This window comes from Patiria miniata, unplaced genomic scaffold (genome assembly GCF_015706575.1).
Source record: "Patiria miniata isolate m_02_andy unplaced genomic scaffold, ASM1570657v1 HiC_scaffold_1, whole genome shotgun sequence".
Classification (NCBI taxonomy): Eukaryota; Metazoa; Echinodermata; class Asteroidea; order Valvatida; family Asterinidae; genus Patiria; species Patiria miniata.
Window position 1 is genome coordinate 9,756,889 of NW_024037047.1, and position 15,064 is coordinate 9,771,952.

General features: G+C 38.8%; 2 protein-coding genes across 7 annotated transcripts in view; both read left to right on the top strand.

Annotated features, from left to right (window-relative positions):
* Positions 1–267: 267 nt before the first annotated feature.
* On the top strand, positions 268–8,591 carry LOC119722802. Its single transcript, XM_038193155.1, has 6 exons — positions 268–2,178; positions 2,477–2,715; positions 3,183–3,249; positions 3,608–3,961; positions 4,432–4,862; positions 5,379–8,591. The coding sequence occupies exons 1-6, from the start codon at positions 372–374 to the stop codon at positions 5,712–5,714; spliced, it is 3,234 nt and encodes a 1,077-aa protein (XP_038049083.1). The 5' UTR covers positions 268–371; the 3' UTR covers positions 5,715–8,591.
* Positions 8,592–9,157: 566 nt separating this feature from the next.
* The window catches only part of LOC119722781 (myosin-10-like), a 47,712-nt gene continuing 41,805 nt past the window's right edge, over positions 9,158–15,064 (top strand). For all 6 annotated transcript variants that reach the window (XM_038193096.1, XM_038193124.1, XM_038193106.1 and 3 more), the window contains exon 1: positions 9,158–9,783. In XM_038193096.1, coding sequence (XP_038049024.1) covers positions 9,454–9,783 — 330 coding nt within the window. In that variant the 5' untranslated portion in view covers positions 9,158–9,453. The remainder of the gene's footprint in view (positions 9,784–15,064) is intronic.

Below are 15,064 nucleotides of genomic sequence, written 5' to 3' on the forward strand. Positions count from 1 at the left end.
GCATATGATAGGCGCATTATACATTACTGCATTCTTTCTGACTGTTTTTACTGTTTTTAATATTTGCCTCCTTTATTTTTACTTATTTTAATAGACTCATGTCCTTACGAAGCAGATTGCACACTCTTCCAACTGAGGATGTAGAGATTGCACGAAGTGGGCGTCATTACAGGAAAGCTCTCGATCTACGTGGTCAATTCCTGAACTCATTTCCAGAAGCACTGTTCCAACACTGCCGACTGCTTGTCAGCTTAGAAACCTTGGATTTGAGCTTCAATAATATACGGGACCTGCCGCCATGTATCGACACGCTGACCAACCTCCAACACTTGTACGTTCACCACAATACACTGTGAAAGCTACCAGTCGAGATGGTGTGCTTAAAAGGACTGAAGACTCTCGATGTTTCACACAACAGGATCGGAATCATTCCCTCATGCTTGTCCAATTTAGAGAACCTACAGGTGGTTAACTTTTCTGGAAACCATGTGAAGTTACTAGATGAGACAGTATTCCAGTTGCCCAATTTGCAAAAGTTTATGGTTACTCGGAACCCTATCAGGAATGTTCCCAGAGATATTTATGTACACGGATTGCGGGCAATCCGTCAACATTTTAGGATAAAACTTGAGAGACCTGTTCCTCTTCCAACCAAGCCAGTACTAGAAGATATATCTCTTCATTATCAAATCAGAACGTATCAGTTACGGCAAACACCTTGTTGTACTGATGATACTTCATGCCACAGACCAGATATTAAACCAGAACCTCCTGATGAGAATGATGAAGAGGTGGCTGTTATTAACAGTAGTACAGCAGTGAATTCAAGGCATAAACAAGTGGCGGACATACTGCTCTATGAACGAAGGATCTCCACCAGTGATTATGGCTCTTGTTCTGGTTCCAACATTGAAAGTGACTGGCTTCGTAGGGATATTGACAATGACGACCTGAGTTGCCATGGAGATTATGGAAGTGACAATGAGGATATTGGATGCGACATAAGTGTTGCTGAGGATCGTTGTGAAATCTGCCTAAGACCTCTGTACAGTGACATCAACCTTAGTGACTCCAGCCCTTATGACTGCATTTTACCAAATAGATCTAGACTTCTAAAGGTATTAAATGTAACAGTAGTGATACCAGAGCACAACAAGATGAATTACATGAGGAGTGAGTTCACACTAGACATCTTGAAAGACCACAGGTTTATACCAGATGAAGATCCTACCATTGTGGTGCCAGCAAGTCCTGTAGTGCTTCTTGGACCCCATGGGGCTGTGTTCTATGAAGATCGTCCAGCAGTCATAAGACTCCCTCTTATGGTCAAAGTACCCTTCCCAAGTCAAGTTCATTGTCTGCGAAGCAACACAGATGACTTAGAAAGACCAGCCTGGGAACGTATCCCGTCCAGTGACTTCAGAGTGAGAGATGGATACATCCTTCTTAGGACTAGTCATTTCTCCTTGTTTACTGCCGTCTTGAGTAAGACACCATTCTCAGTGAGTAGAACGATAAGTGCAGAAGAAGGCGGAGTACTTGAAGTGAATGAAGTACCTGGACTGGTCGTTCAGTTTCCTCGTGGATGTGTGCATGGAGATGTCAATGCTAGCATCAGAGTCATATGTTCTGAGCTTCCAGCAGATGTACGGACTAACCTCAATCCATCTGATGCATTGGCAACACCAGTAGTAATTCTACAGCCCCATGGTTACATCTTCAACAACTTCTCAGACAATCCAGTCACTGTAAGATTGCCTGTCCCAGACTACAGTGCAATCATTCAGAATTTCGGATTTGAAGCGCAACTGTCGGTTTGGCAGAGTCCAACGACAGAGGACCAACCTGTAGCTTGGGAAGCACTAAATACAAACTTCAAGATTGACTGTGACGAGAATGGCAACTATTTCATTGACATTCCTGTGGTGCATTTCTCCTGGTTGACTGCACTGTGGGCTAGTATCAGGGGTAAGATGCAGAATGCCAGACTAGGGGTGGGTTTTGCTTACTCTGGTGGCGCTGTCAACATGAAATGCCAGGCATGGATGCTAGAGAATCCTGACACAGGAAAGTTTGGTCTGGTAGTCATCTGTCATCATAGTGATAATCCCATGCAGGACGTGGGGAACTACGCCAAGAATGTTGGCGGTAGCTTGAAACCTGTAAGCATAGAACCAGGTCAGTACATCCATAGATTACAACCTTGTGTGAATGAAACCATCTTACTGAATTTTGTTGGATATAAAGGTAGACAGATAATTACAAAATAAATGTTGCTGTCTTAAAAAAGGAAGTGTACCATGCACATGAACTTTATGTTGTTAATTGCTGATATACTTTTAAGCACCAAGTGTTGAATTAACAATGCCCGATCAGATGAATGCTCATGCTGACATATATTGGTTGTAAAATAATAAACTTTTCTTGTTTTGGGGTATTTAAGTTTCTGATTTGTGATGCCTTTTTGTTGTTGCAGGAGGGTCTATCATCGTCAAGCTTGGCAAATCTGACTACTTTGAGGCTGACACAGCTGCAGGTGAAGATGAATCGTTGGAACAGGTGGAGGAGAACTACAAAGGTGGAGAGTTTGAGAAACAGTTTGCCTGTAAGTTCAAAGGTCAACCATCCAACAAGGACATCTTTGGCAAGGTCTTTGTGCGGCGTCGATGGGAGAATGGCACAGAAGAGAGACTGTTTGAATTCAACCTCATCAAGGTTAGAGCATTTTAATCTTGAATTGTGGAAACATAGAAATGCTGACCCAAAAGCCCAACATACTTTATCAATTTGTTGAAGTATAATTGCATTTTATTGATGTTCTTTATATGAAGTGTAAAGACTTGGACAACTCTCCTAGAAAATGATTACACAAGCTTAGATCTAAAAAAATACAATTTCACAATTCTAGATATGACTTTAAACAACAATCATCAACAAACAAGTGGAAATGGTTTTATTAGGGAAAAAACTTTTGAAAGGCCACAACAAATGCCTTTGTCCAAAGATCATGCTTGACCACTGTGCAGTAAGACACACACCAAAACATTTCATGCTTTCTTTTATTGGTGGATATGTTCAAAACTCTCTAGAATAAGAGCCTTTAGATTTCTGAGACAAGAGATGCTTTTAGAATGTAATAAAACATATATTTATTGATCATCATTTTCTTTTTCCTGTTCCAGAAAATGGACGAGCCTGCATCGTCTCCAGAGGACCCATGGACATCTGCGCCACTCAAACAACTGGCAGGTAATGACACTTAACTGTCGTACAGCCACATATTAAATTTATTTGTCATAAGAACAGTAGTACTCGAGGCTGTACATTTTCTAATAATTTAGTATTTGATTATTCGAAACTGCACTTGACCGAATATTCAAAACTCTCCAATCAAGTTTTACACACGCCAGCTGCTGCTGCCTTTCTCACTCATCAAAATATGCATGTAGCGATGGATATTATGTGCCGCTGGAGCGTTTTGTAGTAAGTACAGGGACTTTACCCGGCTAAAAGAATGGGACCAATCAATACATGTAGATGTCGACAAGAAAGGTACCATTGACAAAAAAGTGGCATCTAGCAAAGTTTCCTTCTGGGTTGTTTTCAGAGGTGCATGGAATCACAGATGGAGATAACTGGAAGCAGTTTGCCCGTGCTCTTGGCTTCAGTCTTCAAGACCTACGCACCAAGTTTGGTCGTAGCCCAGACAAGTTTACCACCATCATTGCTGAGTACCGACGGCAAGGCGGCACCCATAATGACTTCTTACAGACACTGAATGAGGTGGGACGTGCGCTGCGGGTCGGCGACACAGAAGAACAAGAACAGCAGCAGCAACAACAGCAGCCAGCAAGTTGGTTAGAGATGCTGTCATTCAGTTGGTTTGGTGGTGGAGGCAGGCCTTCAACACCAATTATGACTACAGCGACATCCACTGCTGAAGGGAACACAGAAAACCAACGTGAGGCCTTATTTGAGTAGTTTGTTTTATTAAAAAAATTTCAATAATTTACAAGCAACCCATATTAGAAGACAGTGAAGATATTATCAGTTTTAGAGACCTGAAGAAATTCCCAGAATTAGTCCAGTTTCAATTTATGGAATTAGAGGCTTATAACAAAAGCCATGATTGGCCATGGTGGGATTCATATCTGGGTATCAGAGCTGGACGCTTAAGAAGGTACCTCTGTGCCAAGCTGACTCCTCATGGTTTGAAATTCTGTATCAAGAAAAGTATTTTAAAATTGTTTGAATTATGAATCCAAACTCGTACTAGCCATAAATTCTGCTCTTATCCAGGAGATTGTGATGCATTTGGGCTTTCTGGTCAGACTTAAAAAATGGGAGTGAATCTTCATTCAGTGTCAAGTATGATGAGTTTGTGAATGTGAACAATTACCAATCTTTATCGTATTGCTATCTGTATTGCAGCTGGTCCTAGTGGATTGCATTTAAGCAGTCCCAAACGGAAGCGTGTTTGCCCAACCTGTGAATCCCAAACTCCAACCCTACCTCAATCTGCCAAACGATTACGACGTGAAGCAACCTCAGCGACTGTTGCCACCTCCACTCTTTCCACTCCTGAAGACACTCTTCTAGAATCACTAAGAATCAGTCCTGAGCCCAAGTTGCCTACACCGCCACGGTCACCCAGTACATCACTGCTACCAACGCTACCTACATTCTCCAGACACTCACCACCATTGGGAACAATGACTAACAGACTTTCTCATGTATCAGTGGTACAGAGCCATACAGGTAGTGCTATGTCATGTGGACTATCAACCAGTGTACCTAACCGAGTCTACAACACACCACTCACAGAGACAAGATACGGGTCTATACCTTCAACTTCCAATCAGGTGAGCTTGCTAGTTGAGTTTATGCTTTGGTTGAGTCAGTCAAGGATGCTGTACAATGATGACATGTTGTGCAGGGGTCTGATCGATCCAGCTCGTATCATGAATGGCTGGCCCGTGATCTTTACACTGATATCTACAGTGCCTGCATGTGGTGGGCCAGGGTTTCAGTGTTGAAGTCATGGTAGACACAACGCACACTGCTGAGTTACAACCATAAACAGAAATCCATCACTCTTAACTGAGTTACAAATGAAGATTGAGAGCTGGGTATCAAAATGCTTCGTTCATTGAAACTTGATCACCAATAATCAGAGTGGTTTTTCAACAATGCATTTTGAATCATTTTTTTTTTAAATTCCATTTCATTGTAAAGAAACAGCTGTTACATTTTGTTGACCCGAACCAAGGTGCTTTTTGTGCAGTTTGAGAAGTACTTTGATAAATAATGGGTTAATTTAGTCACATAAAGAAAAAGAATTTAACTTTGGTCTTTATTTTGGCCTTCCTCCTCCGCAGTCAATGCCCATGATGCACATGCGTACAGATGAACATCTGATGAGAGAGAACACTGAAGAGATCACTCAATCACAGTTGTATCGCATTGCACCTCTCATCCAACCCCACTGGCTCAAGGTGGCTCGCTTCGTCCGTGATGATGAAACCCTTGAAGCAGATCTGAAAGCCATCAGAGAGAACTATACAGGGCCTGAGGAACAAGCTGTACAGATGCTGCTACAATGGAGGGATAAATGCCCTGACATATGCACCAAGGGCAGGTTGTATGCTGCATTGTGTGATCTGAATCTTAAGACAATTGCTAAGAAATGTAATCAGGTGTATAATAGGAGCTGATAGACTGGCCCCTTGGATTGATGATGAGTCCCATCAAGGCATTGGACAGGTAGTGGCTCATTTTGTAGTGTCTTATCAGCGATCATGCAGTTTTGGGCCCGGTTCCCTATAAGAGAACAAAATCCACTTTTAATTTATTTGACTTAACAAACTAGTTTGCCACATTAAGAGCATCCAGGTATAGATAGAGGGCAGCGTTTTTAATTTTAGATGGAAATGTTGAAGTTAAATTTGCAATGACAATAGAAAAACGCAACACGAAAATAAAGATAGCAATCACTGCCGCGATGTACCATTTACGCCCAAGGCGCGCTGAATTACACACCAACCGTAAAGCCGTATCATAATTTCTACCCAAAGAAACTGTTCCAAATCACAAAAAAGGTGTCATTAAAATTGAGAGAAGTCTGCTTTAGGTAGAAAAAGTCTTTTTTGAAAGATAATAAACACCTTTGACTCTAATTTGATCGAAACTAAATCGAGGCCCGTAACTACGCGATCGCTGTCTTATCCATGGCCACGTGTCAATGGTAGCCACAGCCAGATGCCAATTGTAGCCATTACATGAATTCGTCCAAGTTTGTCCAGTATGGCCACCTGCTGCCTACCAAATTGGTTTTTAACTAGCTGTATATTTTTACTTTTGATATCTTCATTGGAATGGATACTGAAATATACGAATGATGACACTCTAGTCAAATCTATGGTTAGGATTTCCCGGCGACTTATTATGTGGAGCAGAATCTGCCCTCCCCCAAAAAAACAAACAAACCTTTGACTACATTCAATACTTTTAAAAAAATAAAGTACATCATCCAGAAAACGAGCCAGGTTTTTTTTTTTTTTATCAGAACAGTACTTCAGTATGCGATCATTATTCAGTACAAGCTTAGTCCAGCTATTTACTTGACCATTTCCGAAAATGACACCTGTAACTGTATAATTACATTGTATACCCTCACAGGAACACTCAATCCCATTACAAAAAACTCAGGAATGTAAATTAATAAATATGGTAAATCCTTAAGTGACAGAAATGGCAAGGCGTCATTTTATTTAGAAGTAAAATTTGTAATTGTTTCTTTTGTCACAAGAGGGCTTTCGTGAGAAGTTGTGGGCTCTCCATTATGTTTATCTGTTTCGGGTTCAGATTAGTTTTTTTTTAGGTATTGTACGTATATCAAATGACGTCCCTTGAGATTAAGTGATCTGTAAATAAGCAAAAAGGTTTCACACTAGCTGCCTGAAAGGTGCATTCATTTCTAATGAAGATTTTTTTGTTTTTAAAACTGAACATTTCTTGTTCCATATTTAAAAAAAAAAATGGGCAGAAATTAATTCTTGATGGAGGTACTACTGTGTATTACTATTAATTCCAAGGTTGCAGGTCCTCAACATGTGGTTTTTAAACAAACACAGGATATTGTAAATAGTCTTTGTATAAATAATGAGATTTTATAGAGTTTTACATACATGGAAGTGTACTGTGCTGTTTTGAGAGATATTTTTTATGGAAACTTTGTATCTACGAATGAATATTCGATAGATATTTGTGAATATGTTTGTTTCGTTAATAGCCACAGATATGTGCTGCTATGCATGCTATCTCTTAGTGGTATGCATTACGTTATTTCAAAGCCAGTTGCTTGGTCATATCTTGGACAAATTTGGCAGAGTACTTTATTACAGTACATAATTTAATATCCAAATTGTCACGTTTATATCCCGTAAAAATACTGTGTAGATAACAAGGATTTCTTAATGACTGTTCAGGTTGATGTACTGTCTGGGGGAGGGATGTGACAATTACACTCTTAAACTTTTAAACACAAAAATTCTAATCCGTTATACAAATTTTCCAAAAACGTTTTAACGAAACCCGAATTATAAAATAGGGACCTACGTTCATCGTTCATGTAGTCTTACTTTGATTTAAACTTACATAGCACAAATAATTAACAATGTTTTCAAACCTATTTCAATTACAAAACCTTTGAAGCACTTCAATACTTGATTTCATTCGGGGCACAGGTGTTTATGTTTTTGCTTTTTCAGTGACTGCCATTGTTGATTTATTATGTCAATTACACTGGTCTGCAGACATAATGAGCATACGTCAGCCTTTGGGGGTGGCTTAACAATTAAAAAACGGTTCTTAAAATATTTGCTAAACGTTTACAAAATTAAATGCAAAGTCACATCCTTAGTCCTGGTTTTTTATGTTTTTTTATTTTCTAATCTAAATTGCGTACTGTATTTTAAAGTTGTATTCCTTAAACCCCATCTTTGTGTGGATTTTTTTCAGACAACTGTAAGCCACGTAATTTATTGTCTCTCTTTCACAGCGTTAACTTTTTAAAGGCATTTTGTAATGTCACAATTCTGTAAACAATCTAAACCAAAAGTTAACCATAAATAAAATATAATCAACTCAAACAACAAAAGTTGTACAAAGTGGGTGACTGCTGTCACATTGGTAAACTTAGGTGTGCATTGTTTGGATTTGCCATCTTTCTAAAGTCGCCTGTGGCTAAATGAAATATTTGCCCTAGAAATACATGTACTGCTTACAGGAACTCATTGTCAATCTTCTAATTTACATACATGTAGTACTTCATTTGTCTCTCCAGTATTTCTTTTTTTAATAGTACTTTTCAAACCAGAATTATAACATTTGTACTGATGTTTGTATCATTGATAGATGACCAACTAATTTGCTTATGTTTACTTGTTCATATCATGGGTTTGTGTTTAAGTTTGAAGTGTGCACAAGTAGCTACTTGGACCCTTGTTGACAGTTCTGATCTGCTCGGTTGTAAGAATTTATTGTTATCTATACAATAATGGAATCAAATAAATGCATTTTATTGATACAAATATCTCGTCTTTAGTCCCCACTTTTGGTGTGAATCACTGTGTCCTAATTAATTTTTTTTAAATAAATGAATAAAGCTATCAAAACACTTTTATGCAAGGGAAAAGTCCAAAATTTAATACAGATAATTTCTGTCCTTTTTTTTCATATTGATCATCATCATCAGTCACATCAGCTGTTTAAAAACTAGACATTCAATAGAGGGCGCTGTAAAGTTTAACCGTGAAAAGTATGACCAGGGCCAGGGTGACCTGTTTTTATTTATCTGTAGTCTAGTCGAATTCGAAGGTTCATGAACAAAATCCTCAACACATTAAAAGATCGAAATACCGGAAGAAGTTTTTTTTTTAAATATAGGAAAAAGTCTATTTATACTTTTCACAATGACATGTGTTATAAAAAACAAAAAACCAGAATTCTATGACAAATACAATAAAAATGCCAAATTGGTGAATTGTGGGTTTGTGGGCGTGTCCCCTAACATGTACACAGCGCGTAGCGCGTACGAGCTAAAGCATCACGTGACAAATCAACCAATCAGAATCAAGCCTCGTTGGTGGATGCCATGCCATTTTTATTCTGATATCGATAGCGATTCGGCTCGCCGGGATCCGGTAGGTGAGTCACGCTAAAACTCTTCTACCGAAACATTTACCGCAAAAACGAAACCAGCAAACGCTTCCACACTCTGAATTTCTTTTCACGAGCATGAGAAGTCTGAGAGCTCACAAGCAAACATTTTGACGATATTGGCTCCAATTTTGGTTCAGAGACAGTTGTGAACTTCAGTTGGAAGTTCGTATGGTAAAACGTGGCTTGTGCATATCGCGTTGCTATTGAGTGCGGAAGTAGTCAGGAATCAAAATGGCGGCAGCGGAGTTGAAATATTTGATTGTAGACAAGGATTTGGTGAGTGATCCAGCATCTCAGGCAGAATGGACGTCCAAGAGACTTGTCTGGGTACCGGACGAGGTCCATGGCTTCGTGGCAGCAAGCATCAAAAGCGAGAAAGGCGACAACATCACGGTAGAAATCGCCGACAATAACAAGTCTCGCGTTGTGAACAAGGATGACATTCAGAAGATGAACCCTCCCAAGTTCAACAAAGTGGAGGATATGGCCGAGTTGACCTGTCTGAATGAAGCATCAGTTCTCTACAATCTCAAAGACAGATACTACTCTGGCCTTATTTATGTAAGTCACATTTTTTTATACCCGTTAGGCCTATAGCCAGGCTATGATTTTATTCCGAAGTTCCCCAAATTTAAGATTTAACACTAACACAGCAGGCACTAGTGACACTGCAGGCAGAGAAATGTAAATCAAAAGACAACAATAATTAAGACAACAATAATTAAGACAACAATAATTTAATGCCACTTTTACTTTTGGTTTTAATAAAACAGGAAAAGATTACCATATCTGGCTATCACTTGTCACCCTGTGCACAAACCCTATGAGACTGTCTGACTAACCAAAATTCTGTCAGGGAATTTTTTTTTAATCATATGGAGGCGTCCGTGTGTTGTCAAAGGTAAAAGTTAGAAATTGATGTTTTTCGTTTTTTCCCCCTCTTTTTGCCCATAAAAAAATTAGGGTAGGGGCTGTCCGAATAGGGTAGGTAGGGTAACCGGAGGTAGGGTAACCGGAAGCAGAACAATTTTTTTTGGCCTTATCAAGGACAAACAAATAACAGTTCTGCTTCCAGTTACCGTACATGTATCTGCCCTATTTTGACAACCAAATCCATCAATTAAGTTTACCCTTGACTACAGCAGACACATTATGGTCAACACTCAAAAAAATTCTGAAAAAAAAAATCTCTGCCTACCAACCCTATTTTCAAATGCCATTTAATCAGAGGCAGTTTTGTTTTTTTGGCCTAGTAAGTAGTATTGAGAGTGTTGCGCATTGAAACAGTTGTATGCAAATGCAAACTTTCCAGAGGTCCATGAGGATTAAAATAGAATAACAATCCTGGCATAATGTGAACTTCTGACAGAATTTTGGTTTGTCAGACAGATTTCTCATGCATGAATGCTTCCGCACTTCATGGCTGCCAGGAATCTTGCGATAAAAGAAGCCCATAGTGTCCGCATACCAGAGGACAATAGGCTACCACAGCTTGAATCCTGAGCCAAACTGGGCCACTGTTTGCTCAGTGATCAGGCAGATTAAAATTTTAAAAAAGTCACTTACACACCCCGAATTTATAATATTATTTTACCTGACACTGCTGACAGACTATAGTTACCCATCAACTCAATCCTGTATCTCTCATTCGTGGTGTGATATGTAATTATGTTAATTATTTATATGTCAATATGTGGATTGGGTTTTCAGTCCCTACCTGATTCAGTGGGTTTTCCCCAGAATATCTTCTGGGCTTTCCTCCCATCTCTAAAACTGTAATTTCTTCTCATTGTCTTCTCTCTAAGTTGGTGTGACATTTGCCCTGGGATGCTTTACTGACTATAATGATACAGATACAGCTATACAGATACTTACTGCACTGAAGTGGCAGGTTTTTATTGAGCAACTTGAAAAAGAAAAAGAGAATCAATATTTTCATTTCCCCTATTATTGTACTCCTATGCATGAGCACTCTTTTTTTATTTACATTTTTAGACGTTGTTAGGTTAATAGAAGAAAACTAATTCAATTACAAAATTTAGGAATATTTTGATGTTCTTTTTGTCACTGTTCTTGTTGGTTTCAGCCTTTTGAACTAAATTCCCTCTCAAATTTTGATTGAATTTATGTGACAAAATTTTAAATTGCCTTTGAAAATATTTGACATTCAATGGGCTTTAAATTCTGCAGAGCCTGCCATCTCAAATGGTACTTGCATACAATTTACTCATTCCATCATTGAATGAACTAACCGCATTTAAGTTAGAAAACTTCAATGGGTCATGACATCCCTATATGTCAGAGGTCAGGTGAGGTCACTGACCTCTAGACTAAGCCACTTTTGATAAATGCCAGTCAGTCTGGGCTTATACATGTGCTTTAGTAGAAAGCCTTGAGGAATAATCTGAGCGTGTAGGAATGCAAGGAGACCTGTTAGTGGGACCCCTTGGATGGTTTAGGGAGAGCTTGGTGTTTCTGAAGGGCATCTGGGTAGATTGAGTTGAAACTTTGGGTCTTGGCCTGCTTCAAACTTTAGTAACTTCCCCTTTTGAATCCAATTACATTCAGCTGTCAAAATAAATCTGGCTCCATGCAACAAGATCAGCTAAACAAGATCTTGTGTTCACTAAAGATCCTAAAGTCCAATAGAATGTGCGCAGTGTTGGATGCTGTGAAACCAGCTAACATTGATAAATCATAGCTGAAAAAAAAGAACGAAATTGTTAACTGGTGAGTCATAGTTACATGTATGTAGTCTGTGGTTTGGATTGCCATGCTGATTCCTAAGAGAACTTGTCTGCAATTATAAAAAAAAATTGGGGGATAGTGGTTCAAAAACCAGACTATTTTTCATGTACATAAGCATGTACCGGTATATGTACTTGACTTAGTATTGATTACTGTGATGCAGTATGACAGGATGATTCCTATAGCTAGCTTACCATTGTAAGTGTCTGGTGTCGTAGACAGAGTGTCTGCATCAAGCTTTGTGTTATGACTAAGAAATTACTTATTGTAGCTGTCAGTAACAGTCGTCAACAATTGGCAGTGAAGTCATGATCACCTTAAAGTTTCTGTCAATACATGTCATGTCAAGTCGTAGTCTACGATATATCCCTTTGCACTGCAAGGGTCCATGATATGCGAGCAGATTTGATGATTAATTGCAAAATAAGACTGCATCTTGACATATCCAGATTCTGACCATTCAGCAAGCATCTTCAGGTCTTCAGCACAAAAGCATGGCAGCCAAATCGACCAATCAACAGCTTAGTCCATATTTCTGATCGAAAAGATGTTAGTTATTGTATTAGGAACTTATCCAAATCCACCTAAATCATTACAGTGCAATCAAAGCCAATCAGCCATTCTATGTACTTTAACAGATTTGGGACTTGAAACCCCACCTCAAGCAATAGCAGTAAGTGTCTTATGAATATTTAAAACAAAACGTACTGACAAGTGTAGTCAGTGTTGGATCATGACCTCAGGAAGTGAAAACAATGACATTGAATGATCCTACCTTGTAATTGCATTGAGTTTACCAGACTGTGAACAGACTAAACACCAAATACCACAAGAATGTCTGGAAGGAATTTACTTATTGTATTATTAAAGGGGCAAACCCCAGGCTTCCTTTACAGGTGCACTCTGGTTGATACAATGTACCCCGGTACCATGCCAGTAATGGCTTCTGCTTGTAGTCGCTGGATTAGTCTATTTATTACTTCACATTTCCAAAACTAACTTCAAAAAATCTGTTTTACTGCAAATTTGGCTTTCACACCTGTGGTTCCCTTATGGGGGTGTTTACCTCAAATATGTGAAGGTCACATGTCAACCACGCAAAGCATTTCGGAGTACTCTGCCCCGGAAGTGATATGGCTAAATACTGATTCATTGCAGGGGTACAATTGTGCATTCTTGTCAAGTGTGTCAACTGTTTTCAAATCATAATACATTTTGTAATTGTGAGGTTGATAAAGTCATACAGGTACATTTTTACCTTTTTTTGCATGTTACATACGTGTACATTGTCATTGCCCTTACTGTGTGTAATTTAAATCTATCAAATCATATCAAAATTTCTTAAAGCCACATTTAAGTGAAATAATTTCCTCAAACGTTAGTGACCAACATATATCAAGACTAGTCAGCGCATGTGACTCCAAACAATGATGTCACACAAATACAGCATTCAGACCAAATAACTTATAGCTCTAAACATTATTAGTTAGGAATGGGCATGGGAAGGGTTATGAACAGTGCCTGAATACAGCCAGCAAAACTGAGCGCTAAAGTAGACTGTAACTCCTCAATGACCCATTTACCCATCAGATAAAATCATAATGGTCGTCGCTCTTGTCAGTGTGTCAGTAACCAGATAATTTAACCAACACTTCTTGATATCATACATTGCATTGTTCAACTCATAAAGCCACTCTTCAGTGTAACCTGGCTGTCACAGCTGGAATCGGTAAGGAGTGGCAACTGAGGACACTGCAAGGTCAAATTCTATTCCCAATACTGTAGTTGTGTCTGTCTGCTTGCATATATCTAGAATTTTAAAGAGTACATGGTAGATATTTGTGGTGGTCTTCAAATGTTTACAAGTTTAGAAGCATTGATTTGTCACTGTGTTTTCACTGTTGATGGCATTGCGTTTAGCAGCAAAATTATTTGTGTAACTAAAATCAGTGTTCATAATTAAAACAACTTTGTCTTAAACTTACATTTTGTAGTTCATAAAAGAAAGGGGTTTTTTGAGACAAAATATTTGTGTTGGGCCAGTGGTAACTTTGGGTATGGGGTTGGAAGCAAACATTAAAATACAGGAGAACAATGTCAAACCATATACGGTACATGTACATACATTGAAGTGTCTACTAAATGATTGTCTGCTTCATCAGTTCCTTAAATTTGTCGCTGGTTGTCAGAATTGGTCACTTAAATCACATGCATTTGGTAGTAATAAACACTCTCTATTACTAATACTAAGACCCACTGTTATTTTGCTTACTTGATGCGGGAAAACACAGGCCCTGTCCTTACTTGGAAGAATTTGGTTAAAAACACAATGCAAATGCCCTTGTGACGCCAACAGTAAAAGCCTCACTATAATTGCTTTTCACTCGCTAAAAACCAACCAACATTGTTGTGTAATTGACACAAAACAAGTCTACACAGAGAGAAATCCATTCCAGGGGTCTTTTAACTCTGTTGTCTGTCTGTTTGTGTGCTTGTTTTTTTTTTTTAATTTCCTTGGGCGGTTCTTTCATGAGTGTAGTGTGGTCATTGCAGGGAAGCCTAGAGGCTGGAGTGAATACCAGCAGATGATCCAATGAAAAGGCAAAGTAATGGGCCCACCAGACTTGAATTGCATGCAGTGCTGCACAACTCCATTGATTAGGAATGCTAGTTGGTCTCTTAAAGTGCAGTCCACCTTCAATCTAGCGCAGGAGACGTCCACCAAGATGGGTTGACGAAAGCAATCTCAACACGCATGACTGACATAATAAAGCATATGATGTACATGTATGGACTTGAGTGTGTTTTTGTAGACGTCATTCTGGGGAAAGTTAATGCAATGACATAATTTGGGTGAATGGAGAAATGTAACAAGCATGGCTTGACATCCAAATAATTGAATGGATTATGTGACAGATTCTTGCAAATTTGCTACTTCATATTGATTGTAATAGCACATTTGATTTCTCCCATACCTATAGCTATATGTACGTGTTCCTTAATACTTTTTACACTTCAGTGCTATCGACGTACCAGGAATCTTAGCAGAAAAAAAGCTGCTTCTGGGTACTTAATTCTTTTGGTATTTTCGTTA

Coding starts and splice junctions, on each gene's coding strand:
- LOC119722802 (XM_038193155.1), top strand. CDS start 372: ATGGTGTGCTTAAAAGGACTGAAGACTCTCGATGTTTCACACAACAGG. Junction 3,250..3,607: donor GCCACTCAAACAACTGGCAG/GTAATGACACTT, acceptor GGTTGTTTTCAG/AGGTGCATGGAATCACAGAT. Junction 3,962..4,431: donor AGGGAACACAGAAAACCAAC/GTGAGGCCTTAT, acceptor TCTGTATTGCAG/CTGGTCCTAGTGGATTGCAT.